The following is a 15,484-nucleotide window of genomic DNA, read 5'->3' on the forward strand; positions in this document are numbered from 1 at the left end:
AGCAACACCTCAGAGTCCTAAATGGAAATGAAAATAATCACTGCAGTCATGCAGGTATCATATCTCAGTACTTTGAGATACTCAGTCCGAGGTGGGACTGAATACTTGGTCCAAATTCTTCAGTTACCCTGAGTAATTTGTTCTGCACTACTATTTTTTCTCTAACCTTGGCTATACCTCCTCGGTTAACCGTGAATGATGGTGCCCGTAAGTATGCAATATCATCATGCCACTGCTGGTGGCACCAGGAAACCACTAATAAGAGATGAGGTTTGAAAGTTCTGGCTATAATTATATTAAAATCACATAAAATAATAAATGGCCTTAGAAATAAAACAACAGAAGGAATATTGAGGGTAAAATCACTAAACAAGACAGAAGTTATAAAGCTCTTGTTCATTATTAGTGAGGGGCTTTTTTCACAGAGGTCGTTTACAGAAATAAATGAGCTTATTATGGAATTTACTACTTGAACACATAGGCAAGAAATATAGTTAAAATTATAGTAGTTAAAATTATTCCAAGTAGTCATTGACATGAGATTTGAAAAAAATAGTAATAGTAATAAAAAATAGCTTTTTATCTGGACTTCTAAAAGTTTTAAATGAAGACACGTACTATATGTTGGGTTTCACTACGGGGTTTGAGTCTATAAATTACAAACTCACACAAAAAAAAAAATTTGCATTTCAGCATGTGAATAGGAAGTTTTTTTGGTGAATAATAATTGCAGAATTATCAAACTGAAAAACTGTGTGTGTCTTTTCATAGGCATTAGAGAGATCCAAATTTATTTTTCATGACTGTTATTATGTTACTGGTTGCAGGGATCTGCTATGTTTTTATACCAGTTCTAACCCCTTTGATACCAGGGATTGCATTAAACAAACACAGAGCAGAATGCACAGCATTTGCCAGATCTGTCAAGATATTTTCAGCATTTTCATTTCCTTATCTGCACTAGTTAGTGTGTCAGTAAAGTCATGTGCATTTTGTTTTCCCCCCATCATTAATATAGTATTTGATTTTTTTTAGACTAAAACCAGACTGTTCAGAGACTGAAGACTGTGTTTTCCTCTTTGTATAAACAGTGTTGAGCAAATTATCCTTGCTATTAAAAAAAAAGATAATAACCCTAAAAGTTTAAAATTTCTGAGTAATCTGTTTTAAAACATGCAACTATTCTTTCTATTACAGATGAATGACATTATAGTGACAGTTAGAGATTCAAATCTGAAGCTGACACTTGCTTTTGGAATAGGCATGCACCATGCAGGTCTGCATGAGAGAGACAGGAAAACTGTGGAAGAATTGTTTGTGAACTGCAAAATCCAGGTACATTTGTTCTTTGAATCCTGCCATAATGAGTTTTACATGGAATTTTAAAAGTTGGCTTTTTGTTACATATACCTCATTAATCTTTCCTTCTGTTTTAGGTTCTTATTGCCACAAGCACATTAGCGTGGGGTGTAAATTTTCCAGCTCATTTAGTAATTGTTAAAGGAACAGAATACTATGATGGAAAAACAAGGCGTTACGTGGATTATCCCATTACAGGTACTCACATAAATTATGAAAATGCTCATATGCTAAAATGTATTTCAAGAATATGCAAATGATCTGAATTATTTAGTAACTGAAATTATTTAGATCACTGAAAATACCTAATTTGGGTAGAGACTAGGAGTGCTGAGGAAAGGGTTTCTTTGTTTAATGAAAGTTTTAAGAGAACTCTTAGGATTTTATGCAATAATGAAAATGTTTCTGTTTTGCAAATCTTTCTTCATGCTAAATTCCTTTAATGCGTATCATCCAAAATAGACATTAAACACTTAAAGGGACAATATAAAGTTATATTTAGCTACCTAGTTAATTGTATAAAAGGAATTTTTCATGCATCAAATAATTTTTTTCATTTTTGAAACCTTTTCTAAATAGAAACAGATTTCTAACAGTAAACTTAGCCATGGTTTGAAATGCAACAGTTGAATCACACATGTATGAGAACATAAAATTTATATGTAGTCACTTGACAGTAAATGAAAAACCCTAACTAGTCCAGTATCTTCAGTGATGTAAGTGATACTTCAAGTAAGTCATACTTCAAAAATAAGCAGCTAAATTAAATATTTGAATTTCTGGTTTGATACAAACTTCTATTGCTTTCTGGCTCCAGTAAACTCCACTTTTCATAAACTGTTCTGCAATGTTTTCAACAAGCTTAAGAAAGTGAACCATGGAAGAACTTCTTTCAGACTTCAGACAGGGAGAATATTTGTCTGGATGGTACTAAGCTTGAAGAATGAGGACAAGCTAAATTTATTCCAGGTTTCCTGTTCTGTTTTCCCTTTCTCTTTTCACAAGAGAAAGTTTATTATTAAATAATCCTATACTATGCCAGAGATGTGTACACCTAAGGACAATCTAAATGTTATTTGTAATGTAAATTAGAGATCTTTTTAACCACACACTGTCTTTTCAGCAAGAGAAGCTTACTAATGAAAAAAAGCTCAAACTGAAAATACTGCAGGGGTTACTTCTCCAAGTAACCCATCATAGAGCTTAATTTAGTGGTTAGTGCTCTGCGGGAAACTTGGGATCAATTTCCAGACCAACTCTCTTGTTCAAAGATTCTGGTATGACCTGGGAGCTTAGCCATGCACACTTGCATTTTGTGACAGACTTCGGCTGATGTAAACTTAGTATAAACAGTCTCTGCAGAGAAGTAGTACCTCACTCGTCCCGACTGGAAGAATAGTGACAACTGACTTTATTACTGAATGGGGAAAGTGATGAGAAAAGAAATCAACTGAAGTTTTACATTTTATGTTGAATCTGTGAGACTGTAATAGAGAGAAGTAATAGAGAAAATAATATATTCAAAAGAAATCAGAAACTCGATAAGCATTGAAGACTTACTATGCTCTTTTAGAAATCTGTTGTAGAAGTAGTCACAAAGGCTTTAAGGAATGCTTATACTTTCACTCTTTATTGCCTTTTTGAATTCAGGTGACTTGGGCATTGGGGGTTGTTCAATTCTTGAATTTTCAATAAGACTTAGGGGTGGGGGGAGTGGATGGAATACCACCATCTGTGATGGAAGCATTTAGATTTTGTTGTCTGCACTGCAACAGAAAATGCAGATTCCTTACTTTATGAAGAAACATGTGGTGTGGTTTGCTTAGAGCATTTTTATTTTTAACTTTCTAGAGAATATTTATGCATCTGGAAGTTCTGTGGATAGGTAGTACAGTTTTGCAGCAGCAATAAAATGAAAATGTAATGAGTTTCTTTCTGAAATACTTCCAAAATTTCACAATACATCAAGTTATGCCTTTACTGTTCCGTCATGGCATAACTTGGTTTCTCCCTGCTGAAGTTATCTTTCTGTATCAGGGATGCATTTGGCTCCAAGGAAGTAGCTGAGGGCAGAATGAATCATTCTGGAGTGTTCAGTAATTTCAAAATAAGTAAAAAAGCTTCTTTGAGTGAAGTCAGAGGTTTTGGGGAGGGCCTTTTCTCAGTTAGCAGACATTTAGTCAGCCAGTTGGATCATATTTAACATTTCAGGAGTTTGGTCCAGTGATTAAAAGCAGCCAAGCAACATATAGTCAGTAAAGAAAATATTTGGTTTGGATAATTACATAGTGGATATTGGCAAAAATCATTTCCTGACGCTTTTTGGTAAATCCATTTCCTATATAGTATTATGCACAATTTAATTCACCACATTAGAATAGCAAGAAGTTGTTTCATCACCCTCCTGTGCACATACCTATTCAGAAACATCATTTTCAAAGTAGTTTCATTTTACATTTTCATGTCATTCCTAAATTAACAAAAGGAATAAACTGATTAAAAACATTGCTGTCTATATAGCTCGTGGGTACTCAAGTGAAAATGTGTTACTAAAAACTGTTTATTGTCATCGGGCTATTTCTCCTATTATTGTCCATTGCTGTATGCCATTCTACACCCTCTGGCTTTTCCTTCCCCAACTGACCATGGGGCCAAAACCTGATTGATTGATGCCAAAGAAATCGCTTTTCAAAATGCCAGGTACTGCAAGCCACATCTTGTGCAGGTATGATGGAGCTCACAGAGAATACACAAAATATAAAAAGTTTTAACTTTAATAAGTAATAACTTATTAATTGCTTTCCATTGTTTCTTCAAAGTTAAATAGCAGCTGGAGGCACCAAAAAGGAATCAGACAAAAAAACCCTATGCAGAAGCACTTCTCAGATTATGAGAAGACACAAACAAACAGATGATAAGCATAATTCTCTTGGTGGCCGGGCAGCAAGTTGAGCATGTTTTGTGTAAACTAGTATTTTCAGTGTTTATAGAAATCATTAACTAGTATTTGCAAGTGATGATGTGTAGGCAGAGTAGTAGAGGTAAGCTTTAACTGTACCTGCTTTTAAATTTGTATATTGTGATCTGATATAGGGAAAACATATGATATGAAACCATCACTACTCCAGTCCTAATAACTAATATAACTTGTCCTGAAGTTTGAGTGATAAAGATCATAGCTGTCAGTAATTAGAATTTGTCTTTACCTTTTTTCCTCTAAAATATTCAAAACCTAGGAAATCATATATAGCAGAAAAGCTTATACAAGGAACTTTTGTTATTGTGAAGTCAAATACTTGAAAATTAGGAAATAATAGACAGTTGCCATTGTAGGCTTTATGAATTCTCTCACTCATCATCTTTAGTTGCATATGATCAAACGAGGGATGGATGTGGAATGGAAGAAGAGTAGAGGAAATTTATATTAGATGTAAGCTTAGATTCTATTGCAGTGGGTGGTCTTCAAGTATGCAGGAAGTTAGTCTCTGCCAGAAAGAAGTTCATCATAAATTTATCTGAGATGGAAAAAAAATTTAGATGTGTCAAAACCAATAGGGCATACGAGGCCAAAGAAATCCAAAAATCCTGTATTGCACATTATACAGATGTAAATACATTTATTTATACATTCAGATAAATACATTTGATTTATACATTATTGTCTCTTTGGCAGATGTACTTCAGATGATGGGACGTGCTGGCAGACCACAGTTTGATGACCAAGGAAAAGCTGTAATTCTAGTTCATGATATTAAGAAAGACTTCTACAAAAAATTCCTTTATGAACCTTTCCCAGTGGAATCAAGGTAAAGATAAAGCAATCTGAAAAGCTGATCAAACTATAAATGATACTACAGATGAGGGATAGAGAAAAGTGAAACAAAATTCCTGTGCCAAATATCTCCTAAATATTGGGGTCTTAGAGGAAAATCATTTTCCCAAAAATATTATCCATCTTTAAACAGAAAAATCCTTTCTTCCATGAGTTTTGAAGCACTGTTGAGCTCTTTAGTCCATTCCTAGATAATACTACAAATGCTTCTCTGCTTCTGAGTGTTGTCTCAGACATTTGAATGAGAGCACAAACTGTTCTTCAAGGCCAGTGTGTAGGACAACTATATGTGATCCTCAGAACCCTCTGTGAAATTCTGTGACAAATTCTTAATAGGAAAAAAATAGGCAAGTTTCTAGCGCTTTTTACCTAGAATACTTGTACCGTTATAGATACCACATTCTTCAAAGTCTCACAAGTTCAAAAAGAAATCTGCATGGTGTAAAGTATTACTAATACACTTTCAACACATCTTTCACTTCAAAATTGCAATATTTTGGTCAGAAATGTAGAAATACCACCTTTTTGCAGCCTCTCTGAACTTAGTTGATACAAAGTTTGCTGTCCAGCTTAATGTGACTCATGCCTTGGTTTTAATATTTATAATATACTTAGTTGTTCAACGAGAAGCAGAACTAGTTACATCGGTCTGCTATAGATGCATGTTTCATGGAGGAATTCTCAGACATCTGATAAAGCATGAGCATTACTGAAAGCTTTTCTCAGTGGTGAAGAATTCACAGTATTGTTCTCCTAAGGAGATTTCATCCCTCAACATAAGCGATAATGGGACCTCTATCTGGTCAGGAAATTTGTAGGAGCTTGAGAGTGCTATCCACCTGTGAAATGTAGTTGAAATGGGCTGGTGTATTTGAAGGTTAATTTCTGTGGTGCGCAGACAGACATATAATTTTTGCAAACAAAGAATGTGGAGACATGCACTTCATTTCCTTAGGAAACCACACTTTTCTTTTTTTAACATATATATTTCATTTAGCACAAAAGGCTAGGAGTTGAACTTCTTCAAAATGATAGCTAATAAGTCAAAAGAGCAGTGTGATTAAATTGTTGATGATATATCCAGACTTTATGGCACTAGCATAAACTAGGAAATCTCTCTATTCATAGGTAAGTGGTGTTTCTAAATAAAGAACTCGTATCTTCAATATAACAGTAGTAATCACACCTTGTTCCTGTTTGGAATACTATAAATATTCTATGTTTCTAGTAGCTCATTTTGTGTGTGTATATTTACTTTGTAGTTTGATATATTCCATCTTTTACTATAAACAAAGAATAATTCATACATTTTCAGATTAAAATTCACATATTAATAGCAATATTGTTAAGTTCTATGTAGGTTGTGATCCAATTAACTTAGAGTTGTCTTGGTCTCTTTTATGATCAAGTATTTGAAGTAAGAGTCTTCATAGCTTCAAAGAGAAACTGGGTTTTTTTGGAGGGTTTTTAGTTTTAGAATGCTTTCCCATCTGTTCTATCAAAGAGCAGATTTATCAGCTTTGTGTAGTATTTCCAATTTGTAAAATTAAACTTCATATTTTTTTAATTAAAGTTTCTTCTAAAAGCCTTGTCTATGTTTTAGTTGTAAGACTTGAGTACACAACTCATATGAAAGGCCTTGTGCTCTCACTGATCATGGGTCTGAAATATAGCACATTAGAAACAAAAGACAAAGTACTCTTTATTATGGAATAGCTATTGCATCATCTATCCAGTTTCTCCTGGACAGTCTGGGTAGAACATCTGCAGTTCTTACCTTCAGAAGTGTGCAATCAGTGGTTTAGAGCTGTAAAACAGTTACTCATACCAAATTATTCTTTACTTTTAGCAGTAAGGAAAGAATAGTAGGAAAAGAAAAAGGATTATAATACAAGAAAAATTTGGTTGATCCATAAGGATATTTGCCATTCCCTGATTGAACTCTAGCCAGGCATGATCTCATTGGATGCCCTAATGGAGGTCTTTGTTCCATTTAATGACACTAAACAGTATTTTACTTTGTAAGAATCATTTTAAACTGTTTTTGTTCTTCTGTGTTTCTGAGTTTAGATCTTTCTGGGTAAAAGTAGCTGCTTTTTTTTTTTTTTTTTTTTTTTACATTGGATGAAGATGAGGCAAAATCTGGGGGAAGCAGTTCTGATGTAATTTTAATAGCCCTCAAATATTTGTCAAGTATTAGCTGAGCTATTGCCACTGTTTCATTTCCTGTTTGTCTTCCCATTGGATTAAACCAGCATGATCATATGGTCAACACACAGTATTCAGAAGTTACCACTGAGTAGCTCCATCTGAATACATTCCATGAATGACTTAAACTTGTGCATTCTTGGTCCAATCAAAAAATAATTTGAGCTTCATTCCACCATCATGTAAAGATACCTGACCTTGCAATTACATTCCCCCTTCTTCCCCTCTTCTCTTTTACCGGAAGATAAATATATAATATTTTCAAATTAAAAGTAATAAACCTTTTAATGCACAACTCTACAAAATATATTACCTGTCTTTGTGATTGTAAAGTCAGCTAAGCCCTCTTGTTTTCTGTTCTTCAGCTTGTTAGAAGTGCTGGCTGACCACTTGAATGCTGAAATTGCTGCTGGAACAATTACTTCTAAGCAGGATGCAATGGATTATATCACCTGGACTTATTTCTTCCGTCGACTTATAATGAACCCAACGTGAGTGGAAAATACAAATGCAATTTAATCTAAACGTAATTTGAGGGTAGAGTTGATCCAAAGGTGATCCCACTGCTGTTGGAGCCTAGAATACTTTGCAGTCTCCAATGTAGGAGCATTACTGGCCCACACATGGAATAAAACTTGTGTGCACATTTTTTTAATATTTTTTTCTCTAAATATAAATGCATTTCTTGGCAGATAACTTTACAATTTAGTGACAACTATAAAATAGCCTTATTGAGAGGGCTACATCAGCATCCCTAAAATAAAACTCCAGATTATCACATTCCTTTAGGTATTGTATTTATAATGTGTTACTTTTTTTTAGCTACCACATTGATATGTTCTGCCCAGTTTTCTGTAGAAAATCTATTAAGACCTGGATTTTCCTAATAAATGAGAGAATAGCTATCAGCTGTTTCTCTGTGATAAAGTTTACTTTCATTAGGGTATCCTGGTGAAACCATGTGTGCAATATTTTCAATGATTGTTATCATCCTGCCTAGCTCCAGCTGGTATGCAGATCATTCTGAGCTGTTCCAGCAATGTAGCCTGCCTTTGCCACAACATTGTTTTGGGTAAATGGTATGTTACCTATCATGTGATCATTCACCCACCACATAATGTGGCAAATAAAGAATTAGGCATTTATAGCACTAAATATTTCTTGATGTACTCCAGAGTGTTGTATTTCTGAATCATGTTAATGTCCATAACATTTGACTGAATTTTCAGCTGGGTTCTTTATGGGCAACTGCTGGTGGGAGCCAGAAAGTGATAAAATAATTTCCTTTAATTCTTTTTTAGTCTTCATTAGTTTTGAATTCTGCATCTAGTCCTATGCTGACAGTCTCCCACAAAACAGAATTTCCATCTAATCTTCTTGGGAAATAAAAAAATGCAGAGTGTTAGAACTGTAAACTAAAGAAAACATATTCAATTCTCTCACTTCATAACTAACAAAATGAATACATTTATGTGGAAGGTATTTCTCCCCTGAGAGTGACAAACAGCTAAATTCTGGTTTTGTCTAGGTTAGATGTGGGTAAAGCTGTGTTTAGTTGTATGACTTTGGAATTTACACATGATCCATACTACAACTAATGTCAAAAACTATGCCACTGCAGACACTATTGTTTTTTTACTATAAAGAATAAGTAATGTTATTTTAAAATGTTTTGCTCTTTAATGGCTGTGCTAAAGTAATTTTCTTGATTTGTCTTTGGCGAGCTTTGATCATATGGTATCTGTGCTAGTTAGATTTTTAAGACACAACATATAGCCCAAAAGTAAGTGTAGAATATAGAAATGTAGTTGTTTGATTTAACAGGCAAGCTCTTCGCAATATAAAAGAAGGTTCCCACTGGAGTATGAGGCTGGCATGTTTACTGATGGTCCTTTTTTCTCAGCAGTTTCTTTAATGTGCAGTGTTATGGAAAGCTAAATCTGAAGTTATCACAATATCAACTTTTAAGCAAAAGTTCTGCTATTCTGAGAGGATTGTGGCAAGAGAGTTAGGGGGAAAAAAAATTTAAAAACCCGCTATATTTCATAGTGAGATGCAGAGCCTTTGTAGTGAGAAACAACATGAGCAGATCTTGACTAGTCATGTCCATAATGACAGGATAGGAATGCATATTGAACTTTCTAATGAAATTGGAGTCTTTCATTGGAACGCTACACATGCAGGTTGGAACAGTTCACAAGTTCTGCAGTTTTACCCCGTCTCATCCACACAGGGGTACTCAGCATTCCTTCTGTACTCAGTCATGCAGGAAGAAAAATGAAGGACATTATTGACCGTGTCAAAGAGGTCACTTCTAGATACCAAGTGCAAATGCGATGGATGTGCACGATTTCCATTCGTTGACATGATAATAAATTCTATTAAGTTTCATCCAAAGTTCCTAAACTAGCCAGTTGGTAGAGTTCCTGGATCTGTAGTATTTTCAGACCTCCTACAAGGCAAGCAGTTCCGGCGTGGTCAGTGTTTGAATGAGATACATCAAAGGAAAACTGAAGAGTTTTGTGAAGAGAAGTCAGTGATAGCTGAGATAACTTTGAATAAATTAGATGAGCATATGAAATGAGTGATATTACCAAACAAGAACTATTTGTGGCCCTTAATAATTCAGAGGTTTTAGGGTTCATTTTTTTCACGAGATTAGGAGCACAATGGCTGAATTTTGGTTTGGGTGGTTACACAATACCTACTCAGTGTCACTTGATACAGTGTTCTTTATCATGTCCTGACCCAAAGCAATTTTGTTGGCTTTCTCTTCACTGTGAAACAAGAACTATTTTCCAGCCAGCAGGTGATTGTACCTTAGTGGTGAATAAGTAATTCCCATATGCATGATTGGTAAATTGCCTTGGGATTCATTGGCATAAAAGTCACTGCATGTGATGCTGTAAATCCCCAAAATAATGGGCTTAGATAATATGCAGAAGATTTATATTCTCATTTATTGCCAGTTTTAGCTACTTGTGTATTAAACCTGCATAAACAAATCTAGGATCATTCTATTCCAGTCCAGTATCATAAAATGCCTTACTGAATGCCTACAATTTCTACTATTTAAGTAATGTTAATGTAACTTTGTTGTGAGATGGAGATCGAAGTGTCCTTTTGCTCTAAGTATCGAGGTTTCTTCTACACATGCAGTCATTACAAAAGTTTTTCTGGCACACTTGAGACAATTTGTTAGACTTGTAATAATGGCTTTTTTAATGGTGTTACTGAAAATCTTTGCATGTTGCAATCTTCTTTTCATCAAACCATTTTAATTTTCTTGTTTGATGAACCCCTGTATCTTGAAACCTGTGAAATGGGTTTTAACTATCTAGTTAAGAGGAGTAATTAAGCTGTTGATTTGGGGGAGTGGAATAGCTGAGTGCTAGTTTTGTTCAGAGGCATACTGACTAGTCATGTGCATGTTGTTCAAGAGATGATGTGCAAATGAGAGGGGTGGTCCAAATAAAACTGTTTTATCAAAGTGTATCAGTCTTAATATCCAGAGTTTCTTCCCTGAACTTCCCCTTCCCCAAAGCAATTATTCCTAATTGTAGAGGTTTCTGAATTTGCATGTTAAGTCAAAGTTTCTGTGCTACTTCAGTCAAGTATTACAACATGTTCTCCATTCCACATACAACTTTAGTCGATATGTTCTTTACTTAGTCAAGATCATACAAGACAGATAAGCAAAGTGCCATGTTCTTTGAAAGGGGCTATTTTGAGAGGCTCATCTATCTCCTTTCCTTGGCTGAAATTCCTTGACTATTGCATTCTTTTACCCTATAAAAGATTATAATCGGCAACTTTCTACAAAAGAGAAATAGCTACGGGAAACATTTTCTGTAAATCAGGTTATGATATTTTCCAGATACATGTGCAGTAAAAGAGAAATAGAAATTTACAACATATGTAAAGTTAAGCAGAATCAGCTTTCATTTGAAAGTTAATTTTTAGATATTCTGAGAGCCCACATCACATCACTGTTAAAATGTGTGTGTTTTTTTATGTATTTATAAATATATATGAGTGTGTCTGTGTATACGTACACACTTATAAAATCAGTTTTCTATGTAAATTCCTTGTGAAGACCTGAAAAAAATTGTTTTATTAATTCATTCTGAGAATTATTATTCAGGGGGTTTATTTTTCACTTTATGTCAGTCTTACGAAGTCTTCTGGAGTGAAAGAATAATGTAGCATAAATTATAATTAAGTTATCTCAGACTGATGCTTTTATCATCATACACTTATATTTTATGTTAAATTTCCTTTTCTCAGTATGATTAGTTGAGCATGTCTAATAACATATGAATAAAACATCTGAATAAAAATTATGGTCATATACTGTTCCAATATAGTTTCTGGTATTGAGGTGACAGCTAATATCAGCCAGTCAGGATAAAATAATATGTATTTCAGTGACAAAATCACAGTTATTCAGAATTTTAGGGCTAGTTTGGAATTATATCAGAAGGGGGGATTATTGAAGAAAGTTAAATTAACTAAGGTTAAGAGATAAAATGGAAAAGTTTGCAGTAGCTACTAAGAATAGAAGCTAAGAAGGTGCAGGTGCAGGTATGTTATGGTAATTACCAATATCCATATTTTGAGTTGGTAAACAGATATTTCTTTCTTTTACAATCACATTTAGATCTGTGTGCATGTATATATACTTAATAAATAACAGCTATAGGCATTATTATGAATTTCATAACAAGAGCTTGTTCTTTTAAATTATTGGGGTCACAGTGATGTGGAAAGTACAGGAATGTAGTTCATGGTATGCTTTTACCAAACTATCCACACAAATAAAGTTTTTCTGCTTCTCTCAGACTGGGAAGCCCCAGGCTGCTGAGTATTTGAGCTGCCTCCTGTTCCCCAGTCTGCTGCAGTCTTAGGTGAGAATGCAAAGCTGAAGACCCCGCATCTCCCCATTCAGAAAGCAAATTCAGATAGTTGTCTTCCTACTCTTGGATATGATTTACCTGTACAAATTATCTGTTGGAATACATTATAGGAAAAAGAAATGCCCAATCAATATGTAAGCAAATTTACATGTCCCTATTACCTCTGATTTCTCATCTTATGAATGCATCTCCAGAGGTAAACTTTCTTGTAAATATTTTAATTAAAAGCACTGATGTGGAGGCAAATACCTTGCTGATGTCAGAGAAACTGGACTCTTTTTTGATCTTCTTAAATAACCACAATGTACAATATACTAAAAACCGATTAAAGATAGCAATGTGTCTATTTCTCATACCTGGCATAAGCAAATATATGGATGCAAGAAAATACGATACAAGTAAAATACAGGTAGAGATTACTGTCTGCAGCATTTGTGCATGCTGTAATGCTTTTTAGCAAGCCAGTCACGGACTCCAGAGTCAGTCAGTGATGCCTTAACAACAGAAGTGAGTTGGTACATTGGTTCATAGCTCTCTGGCTATGAAGGTCCATCAATTGTGCCATATACTCAGTACCATTTCCATGGAACCATTTGAAGATGACAGCTGCTGAAGGCCACAAGCTAATGAAAGTAAAGACAATTGATGACTGCAGTAAAGCAATTTACAAAAATTATTATCTGTGTTTCCCCCATACTTGTTCATAACAAAATTCTGCGTTCAGGACCGTAAAATCTCAGAAAGCACACTTTCTTGCTATCAAGTGAGTGCTGTAGATTCATCTTTTTTGTGCATTTGTTTCAAAAGACCTTCCGACTAGCAAGTTTTTTCTTTTAATATTTTTGGCTGACTCTGCCACTGATTTTCATTATGTGTGTCACTATTACTACCGTATAATCTGAACATAAAAAACATGGTGCTGTAACAAATGACTTCACAGCATTGACAGTTATAGCAGGACCATTTCAAGGCTGATGAAAAATTTCCCAGAGAGATCTCAGGTCAGGTTTACATAAGCTAAACAGGAAATGATTGCCACCATTCACATTAAATCCTAAATGTTTTGTGTAACTTCATCTACATTTTATGTTCCTGCACGTCTCTCCGTCTTTCTCAGCTGATGAAATTCCACACTTCCTTAGATTAGAGAAATAAGTTCATGTTTCACCGTTTGTTGTTCTTGCTAAACTCTACAAGGTTTGGGATTTAAATATATTATTTAAAAGACAATTAAAAGTTCCTTCAGTTTTTGATTGTTTAAATTTTACATACTTTGTAAATTTTTATGATACCTAGGGGTTCGTTACTGCTTTTTCCCAATGGACTACTAATGGAAGTTAGCCTGTCTAGCCCATGTGCTAGATGCTGTTAGGATAAAACTGCCTTTGACTTTCACACCTCTCAGGGGACGAGTAATTGTTGTGTTCAAACAGCCTGTAATTGTGATCCCGCTGGCTTTCTCAGTACGCTTCTGGCTATTAGAATCATTAAACAACTCAGCACCTGTTAACAGCATTGTAAATATTCAACCCTGCTTGTGTGCAGGTTGAGTCCAATATAGGAGAAGGCTTACAGAGCCCAGCCTCATAAATTAGAGTTTCTGACAAGTCAATTATTGTGAAACTGGGCTTCACTGTGAAATAAATGAAATGGTGTGCTGATAAAAAGGTAGGCTGTCTGTTTATAGCAAAGGGAAAATAATGACTAGATGATTCAATGCAGTGAGCATGAAACTGCATTGTTTTTATTCTTTATCTGTAATTAAATAGTTAGGTAATATAGCTTCATAGAGGAACTCACATATGATGCAGTTTTTATACTTGGAGCATACCAACATGCCAAATTCAACTTGCATTTATGCCTGTGCATTCAAAATACTGTCTAATGTCATGATACCTCTGTTTTCGCTAATGATTTTAGCATCGTCTTTCTAGATGAATGGCTTTGCTTTTTATTAGGGGAAAACGTTCTGAGTGACCAAGAAGCTCCTGTGGGTGTGCTCAAAATTATATTTACCCCATTATAGATAGTAGTTAAAACACACTGGTACCACTTCACTCAAGATTACAAACCATTTCAGATTTTTCTTTACATTGTTTTATTTGCACTAGGCAGCTATATATTTACTCCTCTGACAAAAAATTACCAAATCAGCAAATTTAAAATTCACATATTTTCTAAAAGGCATTGTGAAATACTGCAAATTAGGCAGAGCACAAGATAAAATCTGTTTGAATTACTGTCTTAAATTTCAGTCTCAAAAAATAAGTTCAGTGTATTGCCCATCTCTCTTCCTTTGTTTTATCTGTATTCATCATCAATGTTGTGGTACTGCAAATAATAGCGTTGCAATGATACGGTGAAAGTCTGAATACCCTGACAACAAAGTGCCTTAATTAGAATCATTTCAGTGGTGTTATATTCAATTTAGAGAAAAATGCTAATGAATCATTAGTGGTTTAGATGTATAAAATAGAAAATCATTTCACATCCTTAAACATCTCATGTAGTTAATTTGCTCGATTCTTTTCAGAAGGTAAACAAAATGTTACAAAGTAATTTCTGCTAATAAACAGAATCTAAATATGTTCAGTGATAAGATTTCAGGTAGATAAAAGGTGCAGATGGAAATATTGACCATTTTTTATCATTACTATATTACTTCAGTAAATTTAAAAGGGGACTCATGAAAATTAAGTTGCATTGAAAACAATGTTAGAGTACTTTTGCTACAAATAAGTTTTCTTTGCACAAGGCTGTTAATGTGTGGCTGTCTACCATATAATACATTTTAGTCAATATAAATATTTCTTTTGTTTTGGTTTGGTTTTGGACAATAGCTATGTTTTAAATAGTTGAGATAATCTCATCATGAACCCATATAAAATATCACACGGTTGAATACTCTACTGCTGTACGTATACACTTTGTGGTTGTCTAATGTAGCTGACTGTTTCCTGCTATCAGAACAGATTTTTTTAATCTTTTTCTTACAGGAGTAGTGTTTTACTCCAACTTTACCCAATTATAAGTGAACATTCAAAGCATCAGAGAATTAACCCCATAATTTGGGATTAATAACAAGGGAAAAAATCTGGAAATGACTGTACTGCTATTTAGCATGAAGGCTTTTTTCAGTTTTGCTATTGCTATTCAAAAAGATAAATGT

At 34.3% G+C, this 15,484-nt stretch overlaps 1 protein-coding gene across 1 annotated transcript in view; it reads left to right on the plus strand.

Moving 5' to 3' along the window:
• The window catches only part of LOC104077310 (activating signal cointegrator 1 complex subunit 3), a gene marked incomplete at both ends in the record, with an annotated part of 71,171 nt that overhangs the window by 21,129 nt on the left and 34,558 nt on the right, over nt 1-15,484 (plus strand). Inside the window, 4 exons of the mRNA XM_009578494.1 lie at nt 1,198-1,335; nt 1,437-1,557; nt 5,033-5,165; nt 7,765-7,890. Of these exons, the coding sequence (XP_009576789.1) occupies nt 1,198-1,335; nt 1,437-1,557; nt 5,033-5,165; nt 7,765-7,890 (518 nt within the window). The remainder of the gene's footprint in view (nt 1-1,197; nt 1,336-1,436; nt 1,558-5,032; nt 5,166-7,764; nt 7,891-15,484) is intronic.

Source organism: Fulmarus glacialis, unplaced genomic scaffold (assembly GCF_000690835.1).
Source record: "Fulmarus glacialis isolate BGI_N327 unplaced genomic scaffold, ASM69083v1 scaffold35715, whole genome shotgun sequence".
NCBI lineage: Eukaryota > Metazoa > Chordata > Aves > Procellariiformes > Procellariidae > Fulmarus > Fulmarus glacialis.